The sequence below is a fragment of the Callithrix jacchus genome, chromosome 17 (assembly GCF_049354715.1).
Source record: "Callithrix jacchus isolate 240 chromosome 17, calJac240_pri, whole genome shotgun sequence".
Classification (NCBI taxonomy): domain Eukaryota; kingdom Metazoa; phylum Chordata; class Mammalia; order Primates; family Cebidae; genus Callithrix; species Callithrix jacchus.
Window position 1 is genome coordinate 57,818,969 of NC_133518.1, and position 25,909 is coordinate 57,844,877.

The window sequence follows — 25,909 nt, forward strand, 5'->3', positions numbered from 1 at the left end:
GGAGGCGGAGGTTGCGGTGAGCCGAGATCGCGCCATTGCACTCCAGCCTGGGTAACAAAAGCAAAACTGTCTCAAAAAAAAAAAAAAAAAAAAATTCCTCTAAGGAAAGCACATGAGATTTGATGATTTTGGGCAGATGATGGAGAAAAATCCTGACTTCCACAGTGCTTCTTTCATGGCCTTTGATTTCCAGGTGGCAAAATATGTTTAAAGGGATTTAATATACTTAGACTTGCATGGAGGTCATATTGTAATGGCACAACTTGGCCTCATCAGGGCTACAAACCCTTAAGACGAACATTAGGTTTTTGGGCTAAATTTTAAAGAGGGCCTGGAACCCAAGACCAGAGTGGTGATGGCTGTCTTCATTAAGAAAGACTTCTTGGTGGGAAAAGGATACAAGAGGTGGTGAGGTTCATCTGCTGCAATTCAATAGGATACAGGGCTTGAATTTGAATTCAGGGCAGGGATCTTGCCATGCCTAGCAGTTCCTTACACATAGTAGGTGTTGGAGAGGAGACAGTGAATGATAAATACCAGGTTCCTTTTGCCATGAAAATGGGGCTTTCTTTTGGGTTGCCATTTTTAAGCCCCTCTGTGGCGTGCTTCTTGCAGTGATTTAATACATTAGGCAACCCAGATCAGGAAACAGTTTTTACACACACAGCCCTGCAGTGCAAATTGTATGAAGCCGAGTCATGGCTTACAACTAATAAATTTCATGCTGAACTTCGAGCCACTTCCCGGGTGGTGTTTATGTCCGTTTTACATTGGCGGCAACAGCCTGAATTTTCTGGGACACGATGCACCACCCAAACACCAGGGTCTCCCTCATCTTTCTCTCCCCAGCTCCGCCCAAGACGGAGCCACACAGCCACCCGCAGTTGCGATGCGCTCGCCGCGTGGGGGACTCCACCGCGTGAGCTCGGTTTCCGAAAAGCGAAGCTGGTTTGGGACACAAGGATTGAGGGGAGGACGCGGACGGACCTGCGGCAGAAGCAGGGTCCAGCTAGGCGAGGAACCCCACCTTGGCGGCTTCTCTTCGGGGATGGCCGCCCCGCGCCGCCCACTCCGGAATCCCGTCCCCGCCCCGGCGCGCCCCCGCCCAGCTAGCCTGGAGCCTCTGCCGGATCTTCTCGAATTTCAACACAAAGGGAATCCTCGGCCGCAGGAAGTGCATCACGAGAAAGGGGGTCTGGGGGCGGGGAGAGGGGGATGCCGCCTCTCTCTCCACCCCCTCCCTCGCAGAGCCTGCGGCAGACAAGACAAAACCCGCGGGGTTCCCTCGCCCCCAAGCCCTAACAGCCGGGAGAATCGAAACGAGAAACCCCCTTACCTACAGTAAAGGGGGCGGGCGCTTCCTCCTCCCGCCACGCCCGAGTCCCCGGGGATCAGAGCTGCCCTGGCCGCGGCTCTGACACCTGTTGGCTTTTCCCCTCCTCTCCTTCCGGGTGCACTAGCACCTGGGCTGACGTTTGTTTTTCTACCCTGAGGCTCTCAACTTCCCTTCCACGCCTCCCTCCCTTGCAGAGTTTTCTGTAAAGTTCGGGCTCAGGGTGTCCCTTTGCACTCCCCGCAGGGCTGTGCCGCAGGCTTGGGCGACTTCCCCCGAACAGCGTCGGCGGAGAGGGAGTCCCCGCGGGGGCCAGGGGAGAGGACTGGGGGAGACTGTTTTCGCTTTCCGAGACGCCTTCACTTCCTGGCAGTCCGCCAGGCTTCTCGGAAGTGTCAGTCTTGGGGAGTGGGGGCTACGGAAAAGGGGACAGGCTAGGGGATTTGTGTTTGCAGCTATTTTTGGAAGGCAGCCTTACTGCTTTTACTTGGTTGGTATTTTGCAAATTAATAAAAATAGCAAACTTTTCTAGAAATGCTTTATTCACATTTTACTGGAGAATGGGAAACCATCCATTGCCCGTTTAAAAGGCCATTTTTTTTAAAAGTTTGGGGTGGCTTGGGGAGGCCAACGGCATTTGGGGAGAAGGGCTGAAGTACCCCTTTTTGGAGCTCGGGGCCAGTTTCCGGGACTAACAGACCTTGGTGACCGGAGAGGGGCCTGACAACTAACTCAGGTTGCCCTGCGCCTGTCGCGTGCGCTCGCCCTGGCAGATGCTCCGGAAGGGGGCCACCTCCCCGTGGGGCTCCTGGATGCCTCTGCTCCCTTGGACACCACGGGGGGGGGCTTCCCCCCTCCTAAGTTCTAGGCAGAGGCCGGATACCTGCCCCGACCTGTCTCCTCCCATTCTCCAATACCACACCCACGGAACTCCAGTCTCCCCGGGAGTGGGACGGAGCCGGAACAAAGGGGTCTTTGTTCCCTGGTTCCCGGGGGGTGGGAGTTGCGCTCGCTCTCTTTCCCGGCGCCCCTTGGAGACCTGGAGGCTCAGCGCCTCTCCCAGCTCTTGGCGCTGCTCTCCACGACCCAGGAGACTTAGGTCAGGGCGCGGCGCCTCGGGCCACGGCGGGCTCTTTCCGGGCGGGCGAGGTGGGGAGCGAGACACTGTGAGGCGACGCCTGGCGGGCACTGTGGCCCGCGGAGGGACGGTGTGTGTGTGTGGGGGGGGAGTTCGGCGGCTGGAGGGGGTGGAGGGGGCGGAAGAGGGAGCCTGCGCTGGGCTGAGCCTGGAGGTGTGGAGCGGGCTCCTGGAGCGCTCTCCGGGCTGCTCCTGCCACTGCCGGGGCGGCTGGAACCCTCTCCCTCTCTCCCTCCATCCTCCCACCTTCCCAGTTCGACCCCACCATCACGCGGGGTCCCCCTTCCCTGCCGTCATCAGGTTCCCCTTCTCCCTTCTTGGCACTTTCCTCTGGAACCATCCTTCTGGACAAACTTTGATGGAGAATTTCACACCACGCTGGAAAAATGCCGGTTATGAAGGGATTACTGGCGCCGCAAAACACCTTCCTGGACACCATCGCCACCCGTTTTGACGGAACACGTAAGTCTTACACTTGGACTACTGGTATGGCATTTTCTGAGACTGATTTTTCTCGTACACGTTACTTTTGCTCCCAGCTTCCCTTTTGCACCAGAAGAGTGAATTTTCTTCTGTTCTTGCCAAGGTGTCTTTTGTGCGGAGAAATTTGTCCCCTCACTGTTTGGTGTAGTATTAACACTTTGTTTTGGTGTAGTAGTTGGCTGTCTTGACTTCTTGGGTTTGTAAGGACTGAAAATAGCCTGCCTGTGGAAAGATCGATGCCCGTTTTCACTGTGGGACCTGCATTTTGGTGTGTCTTTAGAAAATTGGTGGTAATTTTCTGAGGTGAAAATGGGAATATTGGTGTACCTTACCTTTCTAGAGTGTCAAGGCTCCCTAGATTATATGCAGAGTTTGGAGTGTTCTTTCTTGGAGCTTCATTCCGTGATGCCTTTAGGATAGGTTTGATTTCCTATCTGAGTTTAAGAAATACAGGATTGCCAAGTGTACGCTTTCCGTAGAATTTTAAATGTTGTGAGTTCGTCAGAATGTTGATTCCTGCTTTTGAGCTAGAATAGCGTATCTCTTAATCCTGAAATGAGCCTAATATTCAAGCAGAGACTGTTCAGGAAGAAGGACATTAATAAAGACTGATTTTATCATAAGATAAAGTTTTTACTTTACGAATGTTATTGGACATTTAGTTCGTTTAAGCTACAGTAGGGAAAAAATAGATGGGGTGTTATGTGGTTGCTTGCAGATGGTTCAGAAACATCTGTAAGTTGTTCTCTTTCAGGACCACGGTCAGGTCCCTACTCCCCAGGCCTGTCAAGCTGTCTACTCGACCCTGTGGATCTTCCCAGAAGGCTTTAACTCTGTAATTAGGAGTCTGTACTACCACCTCCAATAAATACTCTTAGTTGGTTTCACTATGAATATCCTCACCTTCTTTCTAGCTTATCCTGCTTCTGTGCACTATCTTCCATTTTTCTGTTATACAAGACACAGAAAAACTCTTTTATCCTAAAGTCCTTCTCAGTGGTTCAAATATCATTGTTTTTACTCTGACTGTATATTTCTTGGAACTGATATGGGCAAGCAATGTTAATTTCAGTTCCATTCCAGTAGTCTAAATACACAATCTTATATATGAGTGGGAAGCAAGTCTTGGACTTTCATGCTTCAGGGGTAGTTGGAAAAGTTTACATGAGAGAGAAATGAATCACTTACTGTAATTTTGATCAACTTTTATTTTTAACATCTAGCCTAATCATGGTAGTTGGTGTGGATATTTGGTCACTTTATAAGTGTTTTTATCTTTACATCTAGTCATTCTTTCCCCTTTTATATTCTAAATGTGTCAGATGTTATGTATGAGGCGTAATGTTATTAGATATGTCATTTTTAGAAAATATTAATAAATATTGTAGGAAAACTTCAAGTCCCTGTCATTGCCACTACCACACCACTGAAGCTCCACACAAAATCACCACTGTGTTTTACCATGCATGATTGTGGGTACTACTATTTATTACCTGAGGTGCTGATCCATTTCATGTGGTTGTTTTTTCTTGAACATTCAAAACTAAAAGACTATAAACATTGATCCTGAATGTGAATATTAAAAAGGAGGTAATTGGAAAATGGTCATTGTTTATCTCATTGTCATTTAAAGTCGAATGAAGTTTAATGTGTAGTGAATCATCCCAGCACAGCCTTGGGAATTACTTGAGTGTCACATTCAGATATCAATTGCTAATAAGAAGGGCTTTAAATCATCAGCGTGGAAATATCTTGGCCTCCGATTCTGACTATAGTGATAAGCATGATAAGCAGGAGGGCATGTAGGAAGAGATGGATGCACTTGTAAATAGTTTTTTTCTATGTTGGCTACACATTAATGTTAATAAGATAGCTTAGATACTTTAAATCCTTATTTTGGAAGACTATTGTGACATACCTGTATTTAGTATATAGTAAAAAATCTAAAACTCTTTTGGAGACCATGCTTAATCTGTGCTCCACAGCATCTGGGGAATTCCTGGAGGGAACAAGTTTGCATGAAATCTGACAATCAGAGAAGCAAATTTGAAGGTGATAAGTAACATGAAGAAAGGTTGACTTTGGCAAGATTTTGTTTACCTTTAGTGAACACCTGTCCTCCCAAGAAACCCCACTCAATGAAAGAGGGTTTTCTTTTCCGATTTTCTTTTCCTTTCTTTTTAAATTGCAGGATGACTTGAATAATCTGAAACTGAAAATACCTTAAACAAACTTTTAGCCACAAATTTTAGTATATCTAGAATCATGGGTATACCATTTCCCCAGCGAGCTATTTACTTTAACTTCCTATGTCATCATTTTTTGTTGATACAGTTTTATAATTACTATCTCTGAAACTATTTTCCTATGATCATCTTTCCTTTTTTGATTTTTATAGCTGTCACTTATTTTCTGCTGCAAGATAAAGCTACTTACAAATTTGAAATTTACAATATTGCCACCAACTCAAATAAAAACTTTGCTGGAAAATGAACCATGTTAATTATGCTCAATATGTAATATGTTGAGTTGGCATAATTTTTACCTTATTTGTGAGGTTTGTTTTACAGTCATGCTAGTTTCTTATTTTATTCTGGACAATTTTTATGAAAAACAAAAAGAGAGCAAACAACAACCCTGGCAAATTGCCTTACTAGCTTACCCAACATGTAGTATTATCATTAGCTTTATTGATTTATTTTATAGGAAAATAACAAAACAACCTAAGACATCATCTGAAAATCCTCCCAGGAAAAATAAATATATGACAACATAAAACTCTATAACATACTCCTGTTATTTATCAGTTGAGATATTATCACAGGGCAACATAACAGAAGTTAATAACACGTTTTATAATTTAGTGACACTTTATTATTTTACATAATATTTCTTCTTCTTAATATTCATAAAGTGAGCTCTGTCAGGATTGAAAGACAATTGTGGATTATTAATTGAAGTTATTTTTTCTAATATCCAATATAATTTGCAACCATTATTGAAAAATATAAATATTTTTGCATAAAATTACCACCAAATATATTTACTCTTGAAATATGTTCTATGGTTTGTGTTTAACTAAAGTGTAATGAGACTTAGAAAAACTAAGAACCTTAGAAATCTTAAATACGTATACCCCATTTAGGGGGGAAAAGTAAAAATAACTCCAAAGAATTTCTTTGAATTATTGCATATAACAAAACCACTCACTTGTACCACTCTAAGACACACACATACACACACTCTCCTAACGTTATGGCCTGCAACTAGCTCACTTATACATAGTTTTTTGGGTTTTGTTAAACATATTTACTGTATTTTAAGAAAACCTTTTCTGTTTAGACTTTTGCTTTAATAAATATTAATTTGGACAAAGGGAAAGTATAATAAGAGAAAACATTGATACATATATGAAAAACTAGTTTTTTGGTACAAATATTTGTCATAGGATACTATTTGAGAAACACCTTAAAAAAGATATAAAGCTTTCAGAGGGAAGTATCCATTTTCAAACATAATAGTGGATTAGCTTACATTTTCTAGCCATATCAAAATCTAGCCAGACTACTTTTTCTCTTTTAGGTTACTAAGAAAAAAATTTAAGTTTTAAAGGAAGTTTGTAGCCCAGTGGACTCCATCAACAAGATTCCAGTGAAAGTATTCAAAATCATGGTGGTTTAGAAATTCATCTATATTGTATATTTTATGCACTTCTATATATCCTGTTCAAAATGGTCCAAAGAAATTTGTTAAAACTGAGGCCAGGCAAGGTGGCTCACGCACTTTGGGAGGTCGAGACAGGCAGATTACTTGAGGCCAGGAGTTCAAGACCAGCCTGGCCTACATGATGAAATCTCATTTCTACTAAAAATACACAAATTAGCTGGGAGTGGTGGCACATGCGTGTAATCCCAGCTACTTGGGAGGCGGAGGCAGGAGAATTGCTTGTCCCTAGAAGGCAGAGGCTGCAGTGAGCTGAGATCACATCACTGCACTCCAGCCAGGGTGACAGAGTAAGACTCTGCCTCGAAAAAGAAAAAGAAATTTGTTAAAATTGAAATACTTCCTCTACAGAGGAAAGTCTCAGTGTTTTTTTCTTTTTATCTTTTTGCTTTCATCAAGGTATATAGATCCCTTACTGTTAGACTCATAGGGATACTTCCCTCTGAAATCATAGGATAATGTACCCATTATCATACTCTTGACTTTGTAGATGAATTCTGTGCCCTCTAACGGACTTATCACAGGGATTCTCGTAAGTTCACTTCAATGAAAAATGTGTTCGAATTACAGGAACTGGATTTATGTCTTTATCAGAAATGATTTTGTTTTGATTAGTGAGATATACAAATGATAAGAAAAGTTGTATTGCATAGTTTTAAAAACTAACATCAGATAATTTTGGCATTATTATATAGAGAAAATGGATATGTAATAGGCTGAAAATTGGAATTATGTCCATGATATATTCTTTCTAGGCTCTAACATTTTTCATTACTTTCAGTCCAAAGGCCATGGCAGAAGACCTCTTCTGGCCAATGAGACTGGCAAAGAACAAAAAGCCTTTACAGAAGCATATTGAGAATCCTGAATTACTAGTTTCTGAAATATCCTAGACTCAACATACTTCTAGGAGGGTCAAAGTCTCTCTAAAGAAATGTGTACTTTATTCATTCATTCAATCACTGTTCTAATAATATTTAATGAATACTGACTATATGCAAATTATATATATAAACTATATTGTGCTAGGATCTTTGGGGTGAATCAGGATTATCTTTTTCTCTAATGGGTCAATGTAACCTTCATAAATTACCATAATAAAGATTAAAAAAAGATAAGTGTAACTTGGAAGGTGCAGACAAAGAGCTATGCACATTTGGGTGTGCAAAGAATAGTTTCTATGCAGGAATGATCCGAGAGGGCTTCATATAATAAATAACTTTGGGTGGGAATGATTGTATCATATATGATAGGTACAAAAAACAATATTCTATTTAATTTGCCAATTTGTACAGCACCTGTTATTGATCCTAGAAAAAGCCTTTAATAATAACAAGCATTTTAGAGGGTGTGAAGAGGTCAATGTAGAGGCAAGAGAGCAATGGAAAGCAGCCATAAAAGATCTTTAAACCCAGAGTTTTTGGTCCTAATAAGCCACTGGAAATGATAGATTCATATTTTGGTAAAAAAAAAAGTATGGTGCCACTATGTTAAATATTTCCAAAATGCTCAACCTTCCCATATTCTACAGTCTAAAGCACAATATAGTACCTGTCAACTTTATGCTTAGGATGTTTATTTTCATTATCTCTTCTAATAATGCTTTTTTCTAAAGGTTCCATAGAGTGCAGTGGAGTTGATGTATTTATTTTCTCAGGAATGTTTCCTTCTCCTAGGAAGTTAACTTTCTTTTAGGGAAGTGATGATACATTTATTTCTCACCATATAGCTGACTACTTTTCTCCTCCAGGGCTGTTTACCCCAGTTATTCTAGAGTTATGCCTGTGGTGAAGAAAAGAATTGAGGGTTTGCTGGAATTCAGTGCTAAAGTGGTTGACTGGGGAAATCCCAACAGTAAAATGTATAGAATTGGAACCTGCTGCAAAGATAGTAGGCTTCACCCTGGCAATGTATATTTGCTGATATTGTCTAAATGCTGTGTTTAAAATCTATTTTGATTTACCACAGCCTACAAACATAAAATATGAGACTTCAACTTTACCTATGACATAGTTCATACTTAGCAACTGGAGCAACTGAAAAGCTTTCTCAGTAATTTGAACAGTCAAATATAGTTATTGGATTATAAATTCCCTGGAAGATATATTTTGCTATCCTTCATAGTTGTTAATACAACCATCTATGTCACTTAAACCCTTCAAACTCCACATGTCCCCAAGTGAACTAATACTCTTTTCTAGCCTATGAAACCTATTTGTTTTCTTACATTTTCTAGCCTCCTTATTGGCATCACCACCCATCCAGTTCTTCAAGCTGGAAATCTGGGTTGGCCTTGACTGCCCACCCATCTAATTAGTTATCAAAATTTTAATATTTTACTGCAGCAATGCCCTAATTTGGCCTCTCATTTCCCTCTTTATTGCTTCTCTTTTAATTTTGATCCTCTTTTTCATATCTCCACAATTGCAGCCTTTCTCTAACTAGACCCCTGAAACCATCAGTCCCTTCTTTCACTCCCACTTCTTCAGTTTCCATTGTTCCCAGAGTGATTTCCATGAAAAACAATATTACCACTTAATCATGTAACACTCCTGCTTAGAGCCGTCCTTTGGCTCGCTGGTACCTTTTGGATAATGTCCAATGTCCTTAGCATCATCTGACCTCAAGATGATTCTGCAGAATCTTTTCTAACCACTGTCTCCCAGGCTGCACACATACTCACTCTAAATTCCCTTGCTCTTTCATAGTTTTGGGACTCTGCATTTCACTTGAAGAGCAAGATGCTTTTTGTTCGAGATCCATCCTAAAGATTACATTCTTTTAAACTCCTTCTCTGAGGCTCTGAGTAAAGTTACATAACATTTCCTGTATAATTCCACATGGCCTTGCCCATCCCTCTAATCAGCTCTTAAATGTGCTGTAATTATATGCTTTCATATTTTAACACTCAACGATGAACTCCGTGAAACCCTGTGTCATTATTCCAATTGCTTAGACTTATATTTGAAATCATCTTTGCTCAGTAAATATTTCTTTGAGTAAAAGAATTTCAACTTTCTTGATGGCCAGGGCTGTATGTTAATTATCTTTACTTCCCTTCAGTGGTAACTGGCGTTCCTTTTATTCACTATTGCATGATTACCTTTAGTTTTGAGACATACTTCTAGACTGCCTTCCAGTCTCTTATTTTTATATGGTTCCTTCCTGCATGAATTTCTTTTACCAACTCTAGTGATAATCGTATCTATCTTCTTGGGCATGTCTACATGCATAATGTGTACTGTGCTGGTGCTTTTTCTGTTTCTACCACAACCCAATAACCCATCAAAGTGGAAGGCAACTCCCTTTTTGAGTCAAAGATGACAAAATTCAAGCCCAGAATTCTACTATATCATATTAGCCTGAGATTTTTCTACTATGTCATACTGCCTCTAAACTGTGCTTTTTATAGCAAGTGTAAACAGACTAGGGTGGTCGGTGGTATTGTTTCTAGTTTCTAGCTCTTACAAAGAAGATATTTCTTAAAATATTTTAGCCATTTCTAGTTTATATGCTGTTTGTTCCCCTTTGGATATCCTATGCTTCAAATACTTGTCATTTAAATGATGTTTTGGTATTTAAGACTCATAACTGGAACTACTAAATGCATTCACTATGCAAAGCAGTTTTGTTCATCAAAGAAAATCTACTGTCCATTTTTTTTAAAAGAAGGAAATCATTTTCTTTTAGATTTTTCTGTTTAGAATTTGCTGACTTTAATACTTTCTGGTGATTTATTTTGTTGTGAGATTAATCTCTGTGAAGATAATCTAATTCTTGTAGCTATTATAGGGGATATTTACCTTGTTAAGGTCATATACAGGAAATTCTTCTACCTATTTTGAGTCTACTTTTGTTGGGAGAAATATACTTTCCAGTGTCAGGTACTGTTGATGTCTTTTAACAGGAATAGTTTACTTTTTTCCACAATGAACTTACAGGAAGAAGTAAGGGTACTTAGCCCTCCAACTCTCAAGTCTACAAAGCTCTTTTTTTAAGTCTATTATTCAGTCTTTCTATTCAGTCTTTTGGACAGACATCTTTATTTTATTTGTCAGTCCAAATGAATCTCTTATTCCAGTTATTCAACTAGAGGGAACTGAGGCCAGAGCACTTATCAGTCTTACCATGTTTTATTTGATTTTCTGGAAAAAAGGATCCACGTAAGAAGTTCAGATATTATTGAAATGTCAAATATCCAGTTTGACAAGAAGTAGGTGGCTCTTACCTGGGGTGTTCTGGCTATTCCTTCAATTGAGAGAATAAAGTAAAAGGTAAAAATTGGGCAAGTTTTTTACCTTAACATCTGGATAAATGTTTTGCTGTGATTCCATGAGTTATGGAAAAGAATGAGGGTATTGGGCTTGGGCAATGAGGAGGAGCTTTTGTATTGTCTTAATTTGGTACAGTTTCGGTTAGGCTACATCTCAGTCATCCGAAAATGAGCCTGCCCCTTTCTCTTAACAAATGTATAATTTTAGGTTTTAGGATATGTCATTAATAAAAACCTAGGCCTCTTGTTTATCTGCATAGTACTCATACTGTATATTGTATTATTGGTTCTAGCAAGTCAAAAGTTATACAATTATTTGGTAGATATCAATAATGACTAATATTTGTATAGCATTTCAGCATATTCTTTTTTATGCCATGACTTATTTTCTAATTAATGGATGAAAAGTGGTTTCTTGTGATTGTTAATGTACAATTGTTTACTATAAATGAGGTTCAGAATTGTTTAATATGTTTAGAACTATTTAAATGCTTTATTGAGCATTACTTGTTTATATTCATTGTCTCTTATTAATTGAATTTTTCTTTTTTCCTTTTTTGACATATTTGAGCCATTTATATAGTTTAAAAAATAAAACACTTCATTAGTAATGTGAATTGTATACATTTTCCCAGTTTTGGTTGGTCTTTTGATTTTTACATAGATGAATTAATAAATTTTCCTGTTATGATATCTAGATTTTGTGGCATACTTAGAAAGGCATTTCCTATTTTGAAATCACTATTATTACTAATTTTTCATTTTTATGAGTACATAGTAGGTGAATACTTTTTAAAACATATCCTAATATGTTCCCCTATAGTTTTATTTTACATATTCAATTTTTTCTCCTCCATTAATAAGTTCTGTAATTTAATCTACCGAGTATAATATAGGAATCAAAATAATTTTATTTTCAAATTTGTATCTAATTTTCCTAATGTTATTCAGCAATTTTTCTTCTTTATGTTAATTTGAAATATCTAGTTATATTTTATATTCCTCTATGTAATTCTATTTCTTGACTTTCTATCCTATTATATTAATCTTTTTCTATATATATTAGTACTCCAATTTTAATTATAGAATATTTATTATAGAATATTTGTGATATGTTCTTAAAATTCTCATTTCATTTTTTTTCTCAAAATTTTACTTGACTAATTGTACTTATTTGGAAATCTATATGACTTTAAGTATAAGATTATCTAGTTAAAAAATTCTGAAGTTATTTTTAATGGACTGATCTATAGGAAATATGATATTTTTGTGATATTAAAAATTCACATTAAAAAACTTACTAGGTTTTTTGTTTTTTACACCTTTTGAGGGAGTTCTCAATAAAACATTTTGTACTTATTTTATTCCTGGTAATTTTATTTTTGTAATTGCTATGTAAAATAGAGGGTTTTCTTTCACTGTTTTGCTTATTCTACTTCAATTACATTGGTTTATTTGAAGGAAATTAACTTCTATATTTTATTAAATTCTTTAACCAGCCAGCTTACTGACTTTCTCCTATCCTTTGCAATAATTTTGCTGTTGGATTCTTGGAGTTTTCAGATAACAATACTAGTCTCAAATAATAAAAATTTTGCCTTTTGTTTCTGATTTTTGCAACTCTTACTATTTTCCTCTTTTTTAATTGCTTTGGCATTTTAAGATCAATGTTAAAAAATGGTAGCCATAAAGAAAATCTTTCTTTTTCTTAACTTTAAGGGGAATTATTTTAATGTTTATCTAATGAGTGTTTCCTGGTTTGTAATTTGAGAGGTAAATATTTTATTATATATTTGTGCTTTATTTAAAAACTTTGCAAAATATTCCTATTTCATTAAGCCATTTTATCAATTTTTTAAATTATCTATCAATGCTATTGTTTGTTATTGAATCAATTAATATAATGAATTCAACAGATTTTATGATATTGAACTATCTTTGCATCCTGTCAAGAAAAGTTACTTGGCATGTTGCTGGATTTTCCCTTTATTTATAGAACTTTTACACTGTGTATGTGTGTGTGTGTGTGTGTATATATATATGTATATATATATATAGGTATATATATTATGTAAATATATATGTGTGTATATATATTATGTAAATATATATGTGTGTATATATGTTATGTAAAATATATATACAGATATATAATATAGTATATATGTAATATGGTATATATGTATATATGCATACATAATATGATGTGCATATATATATCATATTGGAATTTATATTCTCTTCTTGGACATGTATGTTATTTGATTTTGGTAGGAAAATCACACATCCATGTTTGTGATTATTATAAGGTGATCCCATCTGGTTTAGCATTTGTGCCAGATTTTTCATATTGTAATGAGGCATTATTATTCATTGTTGTATGACAAGAGAGCCAAGATTGGTTGGCAGATCTCCAGTTAGTTCTTATAGTTTTGGCTATGGCCTTGTCTAATGGTGTCTCAAATGTTTGTCTAGTGAGTATAGTTTTTTCCTTTAATGTGTGCTTAAATCTGAAAGATGCCCAACGATATCACACATTTTTATCCCAACACTTTTCAGATACAAATCATTTGTATCTATAGCTGCATCTATATCTGTCATCTCCTTTCCTATAACAACATGCACATTGTATACCAACTAGTAATGTCATAGTCTGTGAGAGGCCTGAAGCTACCAGCCACTTTGTCCAACTGACAAATTTGTGAAGTCAGTTGAAAATATGGGAAATTATAGTTTATGTATACATGCAATATATTTAGAATTTATCAGTATCTTTGGTATAAAAAATACTACAATAAACCTTTTTGGCATCAATGAGCTCACAAAAATGAAAAATAAGTTTAATGAATTATTAAGTTCTCATTTCTAAGAAAATTGATGATGCATATAACTGGGAGAAAATACCAAAATTTACATTTGTCATGGGTGCTCACATTGACTACAGTAAAGTCACTGACTACATTTAAATCAGAATCCATAAATCCGCTGAATAAGCATCAGCATGTTTTTAAAAATACGTAACTGATTTAAGAAGACTGTACCTAAAAATTATGATTCATTCTGCAGAAGGTGTCTTGGACATATTCTGTGAAGCATGACTTTTCATTTAGATCAAAGGACTGCTCTTCCAAATGAATTTTGTTTATTCGTATAATTTACATATACCAAAAATCACTAATTGAGTATATAATTTACATATACTAAAAAACACTCCTTTTAGATGTAGCGTTTAATGAATTTTGCAAAATACATACAGCCATGTAACCACTACCACAGTCAAGATTTAGAATAGCATCCTCAGGCCCAAAGTCAGTGCCCTCCTCCCACTTCCAGTACATAGCAGCTACTAATCTACTTTTATGCCTAAAATTTTGCTTTGTTTAATATGTAATATTAATGAAATAATACAGTACAGTACTCACCCCCATTACTAGCAGTTTTGCTTTCCATTATTTCAGTTATGTTCTGTGAACTGAGTTCCAAAAATATTAAATGGAAAATCTCAGAAATAAACAATTCATAAGTTTTAAATTACACACCCTCTGAGTAGTTGATGATATCTCATACTGTTTCACTCCATCCCACCCAAGATGTGAACTGTCTCTTTATTCAGAGTATCCATGCTGTACATACCACCCTTCCATTGGTCACATAGTAGGCATCTTGGTTATCTCATCTATTGTTGCAGTAATCACAGGGTTTGTATTCAAGTAAGTCTTATTTTACTTAATAATGGCCCTAAAGAGCAAGAGTGGTGATGCTGGTGATTCTGCATCTCCAAAAAGAAGTCATAAAGTACTTCCTTTAAGTGAAAAAATGAAAGTTCTCAACATGAGAAGAGGAAAAAAAAATGCTGAGGTTGCTAAGATCTACAGTATGATAACCCTATCTGTGAAATTGTGAAGGAAAAAAATGTGCTAGTTTTGCTGTCACACCTCAAACTGCAAAAGTGACAGCCACAATGCATGATGCAAAAGGAATTTTTAAGATGAAACAGGAATTACATTTGTGGGTAGAATACATGAACAGAAACATGTTCCAATTGAGGGCAGTTGGGTTTGGTACTATTGTCAGTTTTAGGCATGCACCAGGTGGTCTTGGAATACATCCTTTCCAGATAAGAGGGGATTACTGTGTGTAGCATTCTTTGTCTGCCTTCTTTCACTTAATTATTTCACAAAATGATTGTGTAATTCATTCTTTTTTTGAGGGAGACAGTAGTTTGTTTTATTTTTGAAAATTTTGTTAATTTTGATTTCTTGTGATTTCAAGTTTTCTTTTGAGTGTAGAAAAAATGAAGCACCTGTGATTAATGTGTTGTTATTAGTAAAAGCACTTGGCAAGTATTCATGTCATCAGGATTTTAATGGAAAATCAGTTAATTTTATTTATTTATTTATTTGAGACAGAGTTTCACTCTTGTTTCAGTGAGCGATTTTGGCTCACTGCAACCTCAGCCTGCCGGGTTCAAGTGATTCTCCTGCCTCAGTCTCCTGAGTAGCTGGGACTACAGGCATGTGACACCCAGTTAATTTTGTATTTTTAGCAGTGACAGGGTTTCTCCATGTTGGTCAGGTGGGTCTCGAAATCCCACCCTCAGTGGATCCACCCTCCTCGCTTCCCAAAGTTGTTGGGATTACAGGGGTGAGCCACCAAGCCCGGCCCATCAGTTAATTTTAATAATGGTTGAATTTTTGTACCTAATTGAATTTAAGTAAAGCTTTTCAAAGTTGTTTCTGTAGGTGAATTAAATTCTCTGTAAATGTTGTTGCAAATTCAGTTCAAAAGGTCATTAAAGATTAATTTTATGGCGACAAGGCAAATTAAATTTTGGTAGAGCACAGTGTCATGGTAAAGACTGTTTCTAAATTAATAAAATGTGTGAAGCATAAATGTTCTTGGACTTGATTTAGTGTACATGTAATTCACTTTTATGTTAATCACTACAGAAGTTAGATTGGTTAAAATTGCCACATATTTTTATATGTTGAGAATTAGGCACAGTAATTACCCTACATGATTAGGTACATCAAATACAGAAAAAGTATTTGGAATGACACTACATGGTTTCTTTTTTTAATGCCTGTTGTCAGTCAGAGTTTTGAAATATCTGAGCCTTTGAATTATTACTTGTAAACAATCTAAGTGTTCAACAAAGTTATTAGTCTTTTCTAAATGAGACTTGTAATCATTGTGTTTGAAATCACTTGAAAATATTTAACCAATGTTTGTAATTAAACAAAACACTAAAAACTTCAGTTTTTAAACATTTTAACAAATAGCAACTTTTTAAAAACAAAACTTGCAGATAAAGCACACTGAGATGTACCACTGAAGCCTGGGTGTGGTGGCTCACACCTGTAATCCCAGCACTTTGGGATACCAAGGTGGGTAGATCACTTGAGGACAAGAGTTCGAGACCAGCCTGGTCAACATGGCGAAAACCCATCTCTACTAAAAATACAAAAAAAAAAAAAATTAGTTGGGCATGGTGATGTATGCCTGCAGTCCAGCCTGAGTGACAGAGTGAGACTCCTTCTCAAAGAATAAGAAAAATAAGAAAAAGAAATATATTACTAGATAAGGAAGGGAAAAATGTTAAACAATGAGAGCTCAAACTATTTACCAGACTTAAAGTTATTTAATTTTTCTTTGAGTTATTTTAACTTAGAAAATATTTTGAAAGAATTTGTCTTTTCATTAGGTAGATTTATGTTCCATACTGATTTTCAACATCTAAATCTGGAACAACATTGCAAAGAATCATACAGACATCTATTATGATAAGTTTTTATATTGCAAAAATGTTTTTGAAGGTAGTTACTCTGAATGAGGCAAAATAAGAGGTAAGATCTGGACTAAAATGTTTGTACTTTCCAATATAAAAATATATATAAGTAAGAGTATTCTTAGCATGGCAAAATTTGGGGGGAAAGTAGAATTTGAAATATCTCAAAATTTGCTGTATGCCTGCAGGTTATTTTAGCAACCACAGATAATATTTTTTCAATTAAAATTTGTATGGTCTATTGTGAAGAATTAATTGAATACATCAACAAATTCAAATGTATTAACTATGAAATTCACCTTTGAGGAAAATTACAGTCAATTTTATGAAAAAAAATAATGATACTACACAGGAGAAAAACAAAAACATAGTCTTCAGAATAACACCAGCAACTTGGCATAAGAGACAGATATGGCTAAATACATGATTTAAATGTGAAAAATATTATAAAATATTGTGTTTAGTATACTATTTCATTTCCTGGTAATGTAAATAGATAACAGAAATAATTTTATTTTAAAGTATTTTTGCAGAAAATAAATTTTATAGGTTTATCAGTATAATAACACTAGTCAAAACTAAAAATAAATACTTACAGAATTACTTTATTCTTTAATACCTACTTTCACTCTCAAAGGAGTCCCTAATTGATACCTTATATTATACTTACTTCATAAAATCATTTTCAAAGCCATTTGAACTAGGCAGAGGTTTTGGGTGTGCCTCAGATTGCCAAGCACTAATTTCCAAAATGTAGACTTTTAAAATAATTGATTTTCATATTATCTTCTGAAGTAGATTAATGAAATTGGGAAAAAATTATTCCACAATTTTCGTTGTTAATATACAGTTGACTCTTGAACAACAGAGGTTTGAATTGCACAAGTCCACTTATACATGGATTTTCTTCCACCTCTGCCTTCTTCCATGAGACAACAAGACCAACCCCTTCTCATCCCCTTATTCCTCCATCTACTCAATGTGAAGATGATAAGGATGAAGACCTTTATGATTATCCACTTCCATTTAATGAATAGTAAATCTGTTTTCTCTTTCTTATTAACATTTTCTTTTCTCTAGCTTAATTTATTGTAAGAATACCATGGATAGTACATATAAAATATAAAATACATGTTAATTGACCATGTTATCAGTAAGGCTTCCAGTGAATGGCAGGCTATTAGTAGTTAAGTTTTGGGAGAGTCAAAAGTTATATGAAGATTTTCTACTGGAAGGAGTTTCCCCTAGTTCAAGGGTCAGCAGTAAAATATTAAATATTCAACAGTTGATGTAACACTGATATCTCTTTAGTTTTTACATGCTGCAAACATTGACATGTGTCTCTTTTGGCCTGTCATTGCTCCTAGATTTGTTTATTGTGCTCACTTCAGAGATAAGGAGGAAGAGAACCCTAGAGGCTAAGTGTTTTGTCTCAAGATAGAACAAGTGAAGGCTGCGCTATTACTCTCCTCTTAATTGCAAAACCCATGCTCTTTCTTCAACTTTACTCTGCTTTTAGTTTGAAAAGAGGAAAAGGGAAGATAATTGACATTTAATAAGCAAATTTGGACCTAATGCTGTACTTGATACTTTCACTTTTATTTAAGATCTATAATAACACAAATTAGATTTTCTGTTCTGACTTTATGTATGGATTGGGAAACCGAAGCCTAGAAAGGTTTAATAAATTGTCAAAAGTCAAACATTTTATAAGTAGTGAAAATGGAATCTAAACACATCGTTTTGACCATAGCAGGCTATGTTTCAGAAAAGGCAAAAATTAGATCTAAAGTGTAAGGCATTAAATTTAGAATGATTAAGAATTTGATGATCATACTTGACTTTGCTATGAGAAACTTAGAAGCTATTTTTATGCTTTTTAAGAAGACATTATCTGGGAAGCTTAACCCTTAAAGTTCCCAATTGGCAATGCTTTATAAACAGTATTTCGTAGATTACTCAGGAATTAACCTCTCTTATTAGAATTAATTATCCAAAAGGCTCTTTTTACCTAAGGGGTAATAATGCACTGGTATTGGAGAATTGAGAGCTCTGCCATCCCTAAGTCCAGAGTTTGTTAATATTATAATATATTCAGAGTTATTTGTAAAACAGTGTCACACTAACTTGAATTTTAAAATGCTTCTGGCTCATCAGTGGTTCTTTAGGAGTGGGGCTCGGGTCAAGAGGGGTAGATTTATAAAGAGACATGAAACTTTTGGGGTTGATGGATATGGTCACTGTCTTGACTGTGGTGATGTTTTGGACTTAAACATCTGTTAAAGTTATCAAATTGTACACTCTATGTGCAGTTTATTGTATATGAATTTTACTTCAAAATGCTGTTAAAAATGATTTCTGGGATGGAGTAGAGAAGAGTTAAAACTACAGCACTGTTAGATTGGTGCAAAAGTAATGGCAAAAACCACAATTACTTTCACATCAACCTAGCAGAATGACACATCCTCTGCATTCAATTTTGTTTGTTTCTCAACTCTGATAAGCAACTTTTCTGGTCACTATATTATTGTTTGTGCAGATCCAAACTATTGAATGTATAAGACTTGAGAAACAAGTAATATTAATGAACATAGTCAAATTAATAACACAAACTTATTTTAACAGTAAAATTAGTTAATGTTGATTTTTTTTTTTTTTGGTCAATACCACAGACTTGCTTTCTATATTAGTTATCTACTCACTTGTTTGTGAGTTGGCTGGGGAGTCATTTAATCCATGTTGGGCTTAGCTGGGTTGCTCTGGGATCTTAGCTGAACTAACTCATGTATATGTAGATTGTCTACAGGCTCTGCTCCTGTGTGGGCTTTGCTAAGGAAGCTTAACTAGGGCATTTCCCCCCCAGATGTCTCTCCTGAAATGCTTTTTCACAACAAGGATAATTATCACATAATTGTCCCTGAATAAATGCATAGCTCTAGCTAAAGTGAAGTTTTTTGGAACCTATCAAGGATCCATAAATATTCTTCTAATGACTGAGAAGTTGTATATCATATTTTCTGTTTTCTTTTCAAGGAACTTCTACATGATTTTTATTAACAATAAGATTACATTTAATGCTTTGTTACAAAAAAACTTACATATTGTCTAATTTATTTTTCACAAGTACAGACTGGTTTGGGAAGGAATCAAGTATGTTCCCATTTGAGATCTATGGAGAAGATCCATATCTCTGTGTTCCAAGCTTCTATCCTACATTCTTCCCTTATTTCACTTTATGTTAATATTTCATCCTATCAAATTTTTGTGACATACATAAAGAAATGGCATCATTCACATTTTACACCCATGAATTTTGAGAAAAAAACATTCTAAGTATCCATCTAAAATTTTCCTAAGTAAATTTATTGTTTTATTTTTTGCATCCTAATTTTACCCCTTTCTTAACAGTTCCCTAAGCTCTATCTTTAGCACACACAAACGTATACCCACAATTGCACACATATACACACACATGCACACAGCTATATAAAATGGATTAATACTTCAATTAAATGTTCAATGCACCTGAAGTGTTATATCATATATGATGTAATAGTGTCTCAAGCTTATAGAATTTAGAACATTTTACAGTATCAGAGAGTTACATAGGGAAGAGATTTAGGGAACAACGTGAAACTGATCATGACCCCTTCTTACACAGGCTTAAGGATGTTCGAACTTCAATGTTTAGCCTTCCTTCAGCAAATGCACAACTTCTTGGGGCATATATTTTAAGTAAAGATAATATCTTTGGCCACATAGTCTTTTTCTTATTCTTACTTGTTCTAACTTCCTCACTTATTTATTTTTTATAATTACATATATTTTGTGAGCAATATGAGTAATGTCTTTTCTGGAACAATTCATCATATAAATAAACATAAGTTTAAAAAAATCAATTTTTCTACTTTCTGAAAAACTTTCTCACTTGCCGAGTTTTCTAGATTAAGTTACGTCACTTGGAGAATACAGCTTATATTTATGCTCCTATTCATGTATCTCTATATATCTATTTCTCAGTGACTAGAGGTATAAAAACTAAGATTCAGGAAAAAAAATGAATGATCCCTGCTTACAATCTATTTTTAAGTTGTCATCTGTTAAGGGTTGATGCACATGATAGGGGTATGTGGCTTTTCTTAAATTCTTCAATTTTCTAGTAGATATTCATTAGCTCGACTCTATAAATAAGTTAGCCTATCAAGATGCTATGAATGACAGTTCTGCTCCTCTGATTACTAGATTCACTTACATGATCTCATGTATACTTTTAAAATTAATATCTGTGACATTTTTTGAAGGGAGCAAGGAAACGTGATAATTACCTTCACTGCTAAGTTTATAGGTAAAATGAAAACTATCTCATTAATCTAGAGTAAGACATGGCCCTGGGTTGACGATACAAAGTGTGAAACTGATTAGTTTTGAAAACAACTCACATGCAATTTTGCTATGTTGGTGTTGGTTAGCTTGTTGGGTTTTCTCTGCTTACTCAGTTGTCAAGGATCTTCATTCTGATGAGGGTAAGAACTTGACGGTGTTTGCACTCATTTGGTGACAGTGTGGTAAACTCATTTGAGAATAGAGATTCCCTTTCTCAATCATGTAGGAGGGAGTGGGAAAGACTCCCATTGTGTAGATAGCTGCTGTCTGTCAGTGGATTTTCTGAGCAAAAATGTCTTTTTCTTTTGATATCTGTTACTTCACAGTAATGGGAATACTTTGACTACGTTCCTGGGTTGTGCAAGTAACAAAAGAGCAAATATTATTGTAAATCTTGCTACCTCTTAGTGTCTAGGTTATCTTTGCAAAAATTGTATTTGGAACTATACATACCTCAGAGAAAGAGGTGGGCCATGTTTGCACTCATTGTGGTATTACTTTAGTATTATTACTTTTTAACTGATGTACTTGTCTTCTCCATAAGAATACATACCGCTTGAAGACAGTCTTGTCTTTTTAATGATTTTTTTCTCCAATGCCTTAGAGAATGTCAGCACACAGTAGATATACCAAAAAAAAAGTATTTAACCTGATAAGTGTGAAACAAGAATGATCAAAGGTGTTTTTCTATTTAACTACCTAGAGTCTATAAAACTCCCTGATCACTTATATTCAGGAGCCATCATTACCATCATTACTGTTTTTATCACTGTTGTCATCATCTCACCTTTCATTTATTGGTCTCTTATTAGGTATCAGTCTCTGTTAAGCAAGTTTTATACATAACCTCATTTAATCCACACAACAGTCTTCTGAGATATCGACCTCAGTTCCATTTTAAATCTGAAAAAGCTGAGGTATGGAGAAGGTAAGCAATTTGTCACAGCTGAAAAAATAGCAGAGTCATGATTTAAATTCTGTACTTGTCTTATTTTAGGTTCAAGCTTTTATCTACCTTGTGGTTGTGGTAAAAGTTACCTTTCTACTTCCTCCCGCCAGTCTTCTTGATTGTACAAGAAGGTTTTTATTAGTTTTTTAATTATTCTAATTCCATCTCCTGTTATTTGCTTACCTACGTGCCTCCTTGGGTCTATTGTATGATACTGAAAAGAAAAAAAATCTGAGTTAGGTTAATAAAGGAATAAAAGTGTGAGTGTGTCTATGTGTATGTGTGTATGTACAGACATACACACACATACATATATAAAAATACATATATACATATATATACACATATAAATACAAAAAAGCACACAATCCTAGGTATGGAGATTCATTTCATCCTGGGTGGCTCTCAACTCAGGCTACATATCAGAATTGCCTAATAAGTTTCTGAAAACAGCACATTACCATGCTCTGTCCCCAAACTGCTGAATCAGAATCTCTTAGGAAAGATCCTGGTATCTCATTAAAAGAAACAAATGCCATGCTGTATTTCTTACCTGCAACCTGGTTACCAAATCCAGGCTTAGATCTGTGAGACAGTGACTTGAAGAAGTGATTTCTCCCTGAGCACTGGACCATCAATGTGAATGCCTTGGGCAATAGTGGTGGTGCCTTGAGCAGTGGATGCCTTGACAGTGCCCATATTTTTTCTAGTTATTTTATTCAATAAATATTTATTGAGTATCTACTATGCACAGTACAATGTGCAGGAGCTTATACTTCTGCAAAGGTAAAAACAGGAAATAATTCAACCAATAGAACTATTTAACTTTTTAATTAAAATTTTGAGGTATATCCATTTTGCCCACACCATACTTAGCCTCCAGTGTTTTAGTTCTGTGCTCAGTTTATAAGTTTCATAAAGTAAGGGATTTAGAGAAGTTAGCTCAGGAGAGAAAGGCATTAAACTACACACAGATACACACACAAATAAAATGTCAAGAGCTCACACTAAATCATTAATATAAGCTACTCATAATTTATTATTTATGAGAAAATGATAGAACATTTAGACCACAATTTAAATAAATTCACCTAAGAACAAAGGAGTTATGACTATATTTCTCTTGATCATTGCATATTCTGTATCTTCATATTTATCCTGAAATATGATTGTCTTTGTGTCCCCAAGACTCATCTAAGCATAAATTCTTGGTAACTGTGCTTATCAGGTTTGACTTTGACATCTGAAGGTTCTCACAGGTGTCTTTATTGATTTTTAAAATCCATTCTAGTATCTATTACCTGTGTGTCATAATCACATTCCTTTTTTTTTCTCGTTACTACTCTGACCCTGCCTCCCCAACTCACCACCCCTAGCACTTGGCCACTCCCACTCTACACAACTTCATTCTCTCTTTTTTCTCCTTTATGGCCAAAAAGAAGTGAAGAAAAAGAAGCAGACACCCTGTGGCAGGTAACATTTCCCACCTTGTTCTTCTTGCAGCTCACCACTAGGCCCCATATCTACATTAAATGTGTTTCTTCCCTTTTTTCAGTAGTGTTCTGGCATCTCTACTTCTTGCTTCAGGGCTTAGAAATCAACTGTATTTTTAGGGATTTTCTTTTTCATTTTTTTAATGTATAGATATGTTTTAATGTGAATTCCATATATTCACAATGCACACGAATGTATTGCAGCAAATACTACATATTTAAAATTCTTTTTTTTAATTGCATTTTAGGTTTTGGGGTACATGTGAAGAACATGCAAGATAGTTGTATAGGTACACATGTGGCAGTGTGATTTGCTGCCTTCCTCCCCTTCACCTATATCTGGCATTTCTCCCCATGCTATCTCTCCCCAACTCCCACCCCACTATTTTTTTTTTTTTAAAGACAGGGTTTCACCATGTTGGTCAGGCTGGTCTTGAACTCCCGACCTCAGGTGATATTTTCTTTTTTTAATTTATTTTTGGGGTACATGTGCAGATTGTGCAGGTTTGTCACATAGGTCCACACATGTCATGGTGGTGGTTTGCTGCATCCATTGCCCCATCGTCTACATTAGGTATTTCTTCTAATGCTATCCCTCCCCAATCCCCCCACCCCCTGCTATTCCTCCCCTAGCTCCCCATCCCCAAGGCCCCAGTATGTGATGTTCCCCTCCCTGTGCCCACATGTTGTCATTGAGTGAGAACATGCAGTGTTTGGTTTTCTGTTCTTGTGTTAGTTTGCTGAGAATGATGGTTTCCAGTTCATCCATGTTCCCGCAAAGGACGTGAATTCATCTTTTTAATGGCTGCATAATATTCTACTGCATGTATGTGCCACCTTTCTTTATCCAGTCTATCATTGATGGGCATTTTAGTTGCATGTGTCTTTATAATAGAATTATTTATAATCCTTTGGGTATACCCAGTAATGGGATTTCTGGGTCAAATTGTATTTCTATTTCTAGATCTTTGAGGAATCACCACACTGTCTTTCACAATGGTTTAATTAATTTACACAATGGTTGAATTATTAATAGTTGAATTAATTAATGGTTGAATTAGTATAAAATAAAACATTTGAATATTTTCAAATATATTTGAATAAAATAACTTTTTAAAACACAACTATGGTAGTTTTATCAAAAATAGAATTAAAAATGTCTCCCAAGTATCATACACACTTTAAGAATTATGTCTATACAGTCGTCTTGACAAGTTCATCTTAGTATTCTGTCTATTTTTAGGGAAATGGAAAAACATCTACAATGGGGTCAAGCAAGCTAGTGAATAGTCAAGGATTTCTTTTAAAAGCTTTAATTTGGACCTCATTCGAGTTATGAAGGAATATCGATTATATTTTACCTTCTCAATCTTAAAAACTAAATTAAAACTAAACTTGCATGTTTTTAGTGAGTTTATTTTTGCATTGTGTCTGAAAACATGTTCTTTATTCAGTTAGTCTGGCATTTACTACATGCTTTTGGATATAATTATAATAGTAAGAAATAATCACTATTCTAGTGGTGTCTAGTATAGGAGATGGATATGACAAAGTCTGAAGCATTAAAAAGAAGAAATATATACAATTTAAAGTATTTTGATTTTTGGATAGTAAATAGTATGTGTCTGTTTTCTTTCAGAAAAGGAATATTTGAGTCCATCCATAGTTCTTTTGTTTCTATTAATGAAAAATCATTGCAAATGAAAGGAAAAAATATGCCCCATTTGAATTAGGACTAACAGTTTTGCTTCATTATGTAAAGTCTTTGACCAACTAGTCAGAATATAAAGTTGTATTTTAAAAAAAAATGAATTTGGCCTCCTAACCTTGGATGCCGTGGCATGAGTTTTAGAGGATGTTTTCACGCCAGAAATCCATATATTCTGAGTCCAGACTTTTGCTAATAGTTTACATTGGTCTAAATATAGTAATATAGAGATAGCCTGTCCACATTTACACATTTCTCTAAGAAGTTGTTGACTCAAAACATGCACAATAACTGTTTTGTAATTTTATCAGTCATGCTTTTTAGTACTCTTTCTGTTATTTCAAATTGCTCCATTAGAATGAAAATGAATTTGTCATACTTTATGTGACTAAATAGTTAAAATACTGTTTTATGATTATATTTCCTATAAACTCTACAAAGAATACAATGACTAGTTCTTGTATGTTCCTTCTGGAAATACTTTCAAATCACCTTCTTTGCACAGCTTCTAAAATGAAATTTAATTTGTCATCTTGATTCTTCTGTTGATCATATATTTTTTCAATTACGTGTAAAGGCTGAATATAAACTGGGTCTCCTAATACTCTCTATGACATTTCAGAAGGGCAAAAAAAAAA

General features: G+C 35.7%; 1 protein-coding gene across 3 annotated transcripts in view; it reads left to right on the plus strand.

Annotated features, from left to right (window-relative positions):
- Positions 1 to 2,267: 2,267 nt before the first annotated feature.
- KCNH8 (potassium voltage-gated channel subfamily H member 8) overlaps positions 2,268 to 25,909 on the plus strand; it is a 331,425-nt gene continuing 307,783 nt past the window's right edge. For 2 of the 3 annotated variants that reach the window (XM_078354394.1, XM_002759643.6), the window contains exon 1: positions 2,746 to 2,933. In XM_078354394.1, the coding sequence (XP_078210520.1) occupies positions 2,858 to 2,933 (76 nt within the window). In that variant the 5' untranslated portion in view covers positions 2,746 to 2,857. Of the gene's footprint in view, positions 2,433 to 2,745; positions 2,934 to 25,909 lie in introns of those variants that run through there. The other variant, XM_035277743.3, reaches the window with a different exon arrangement.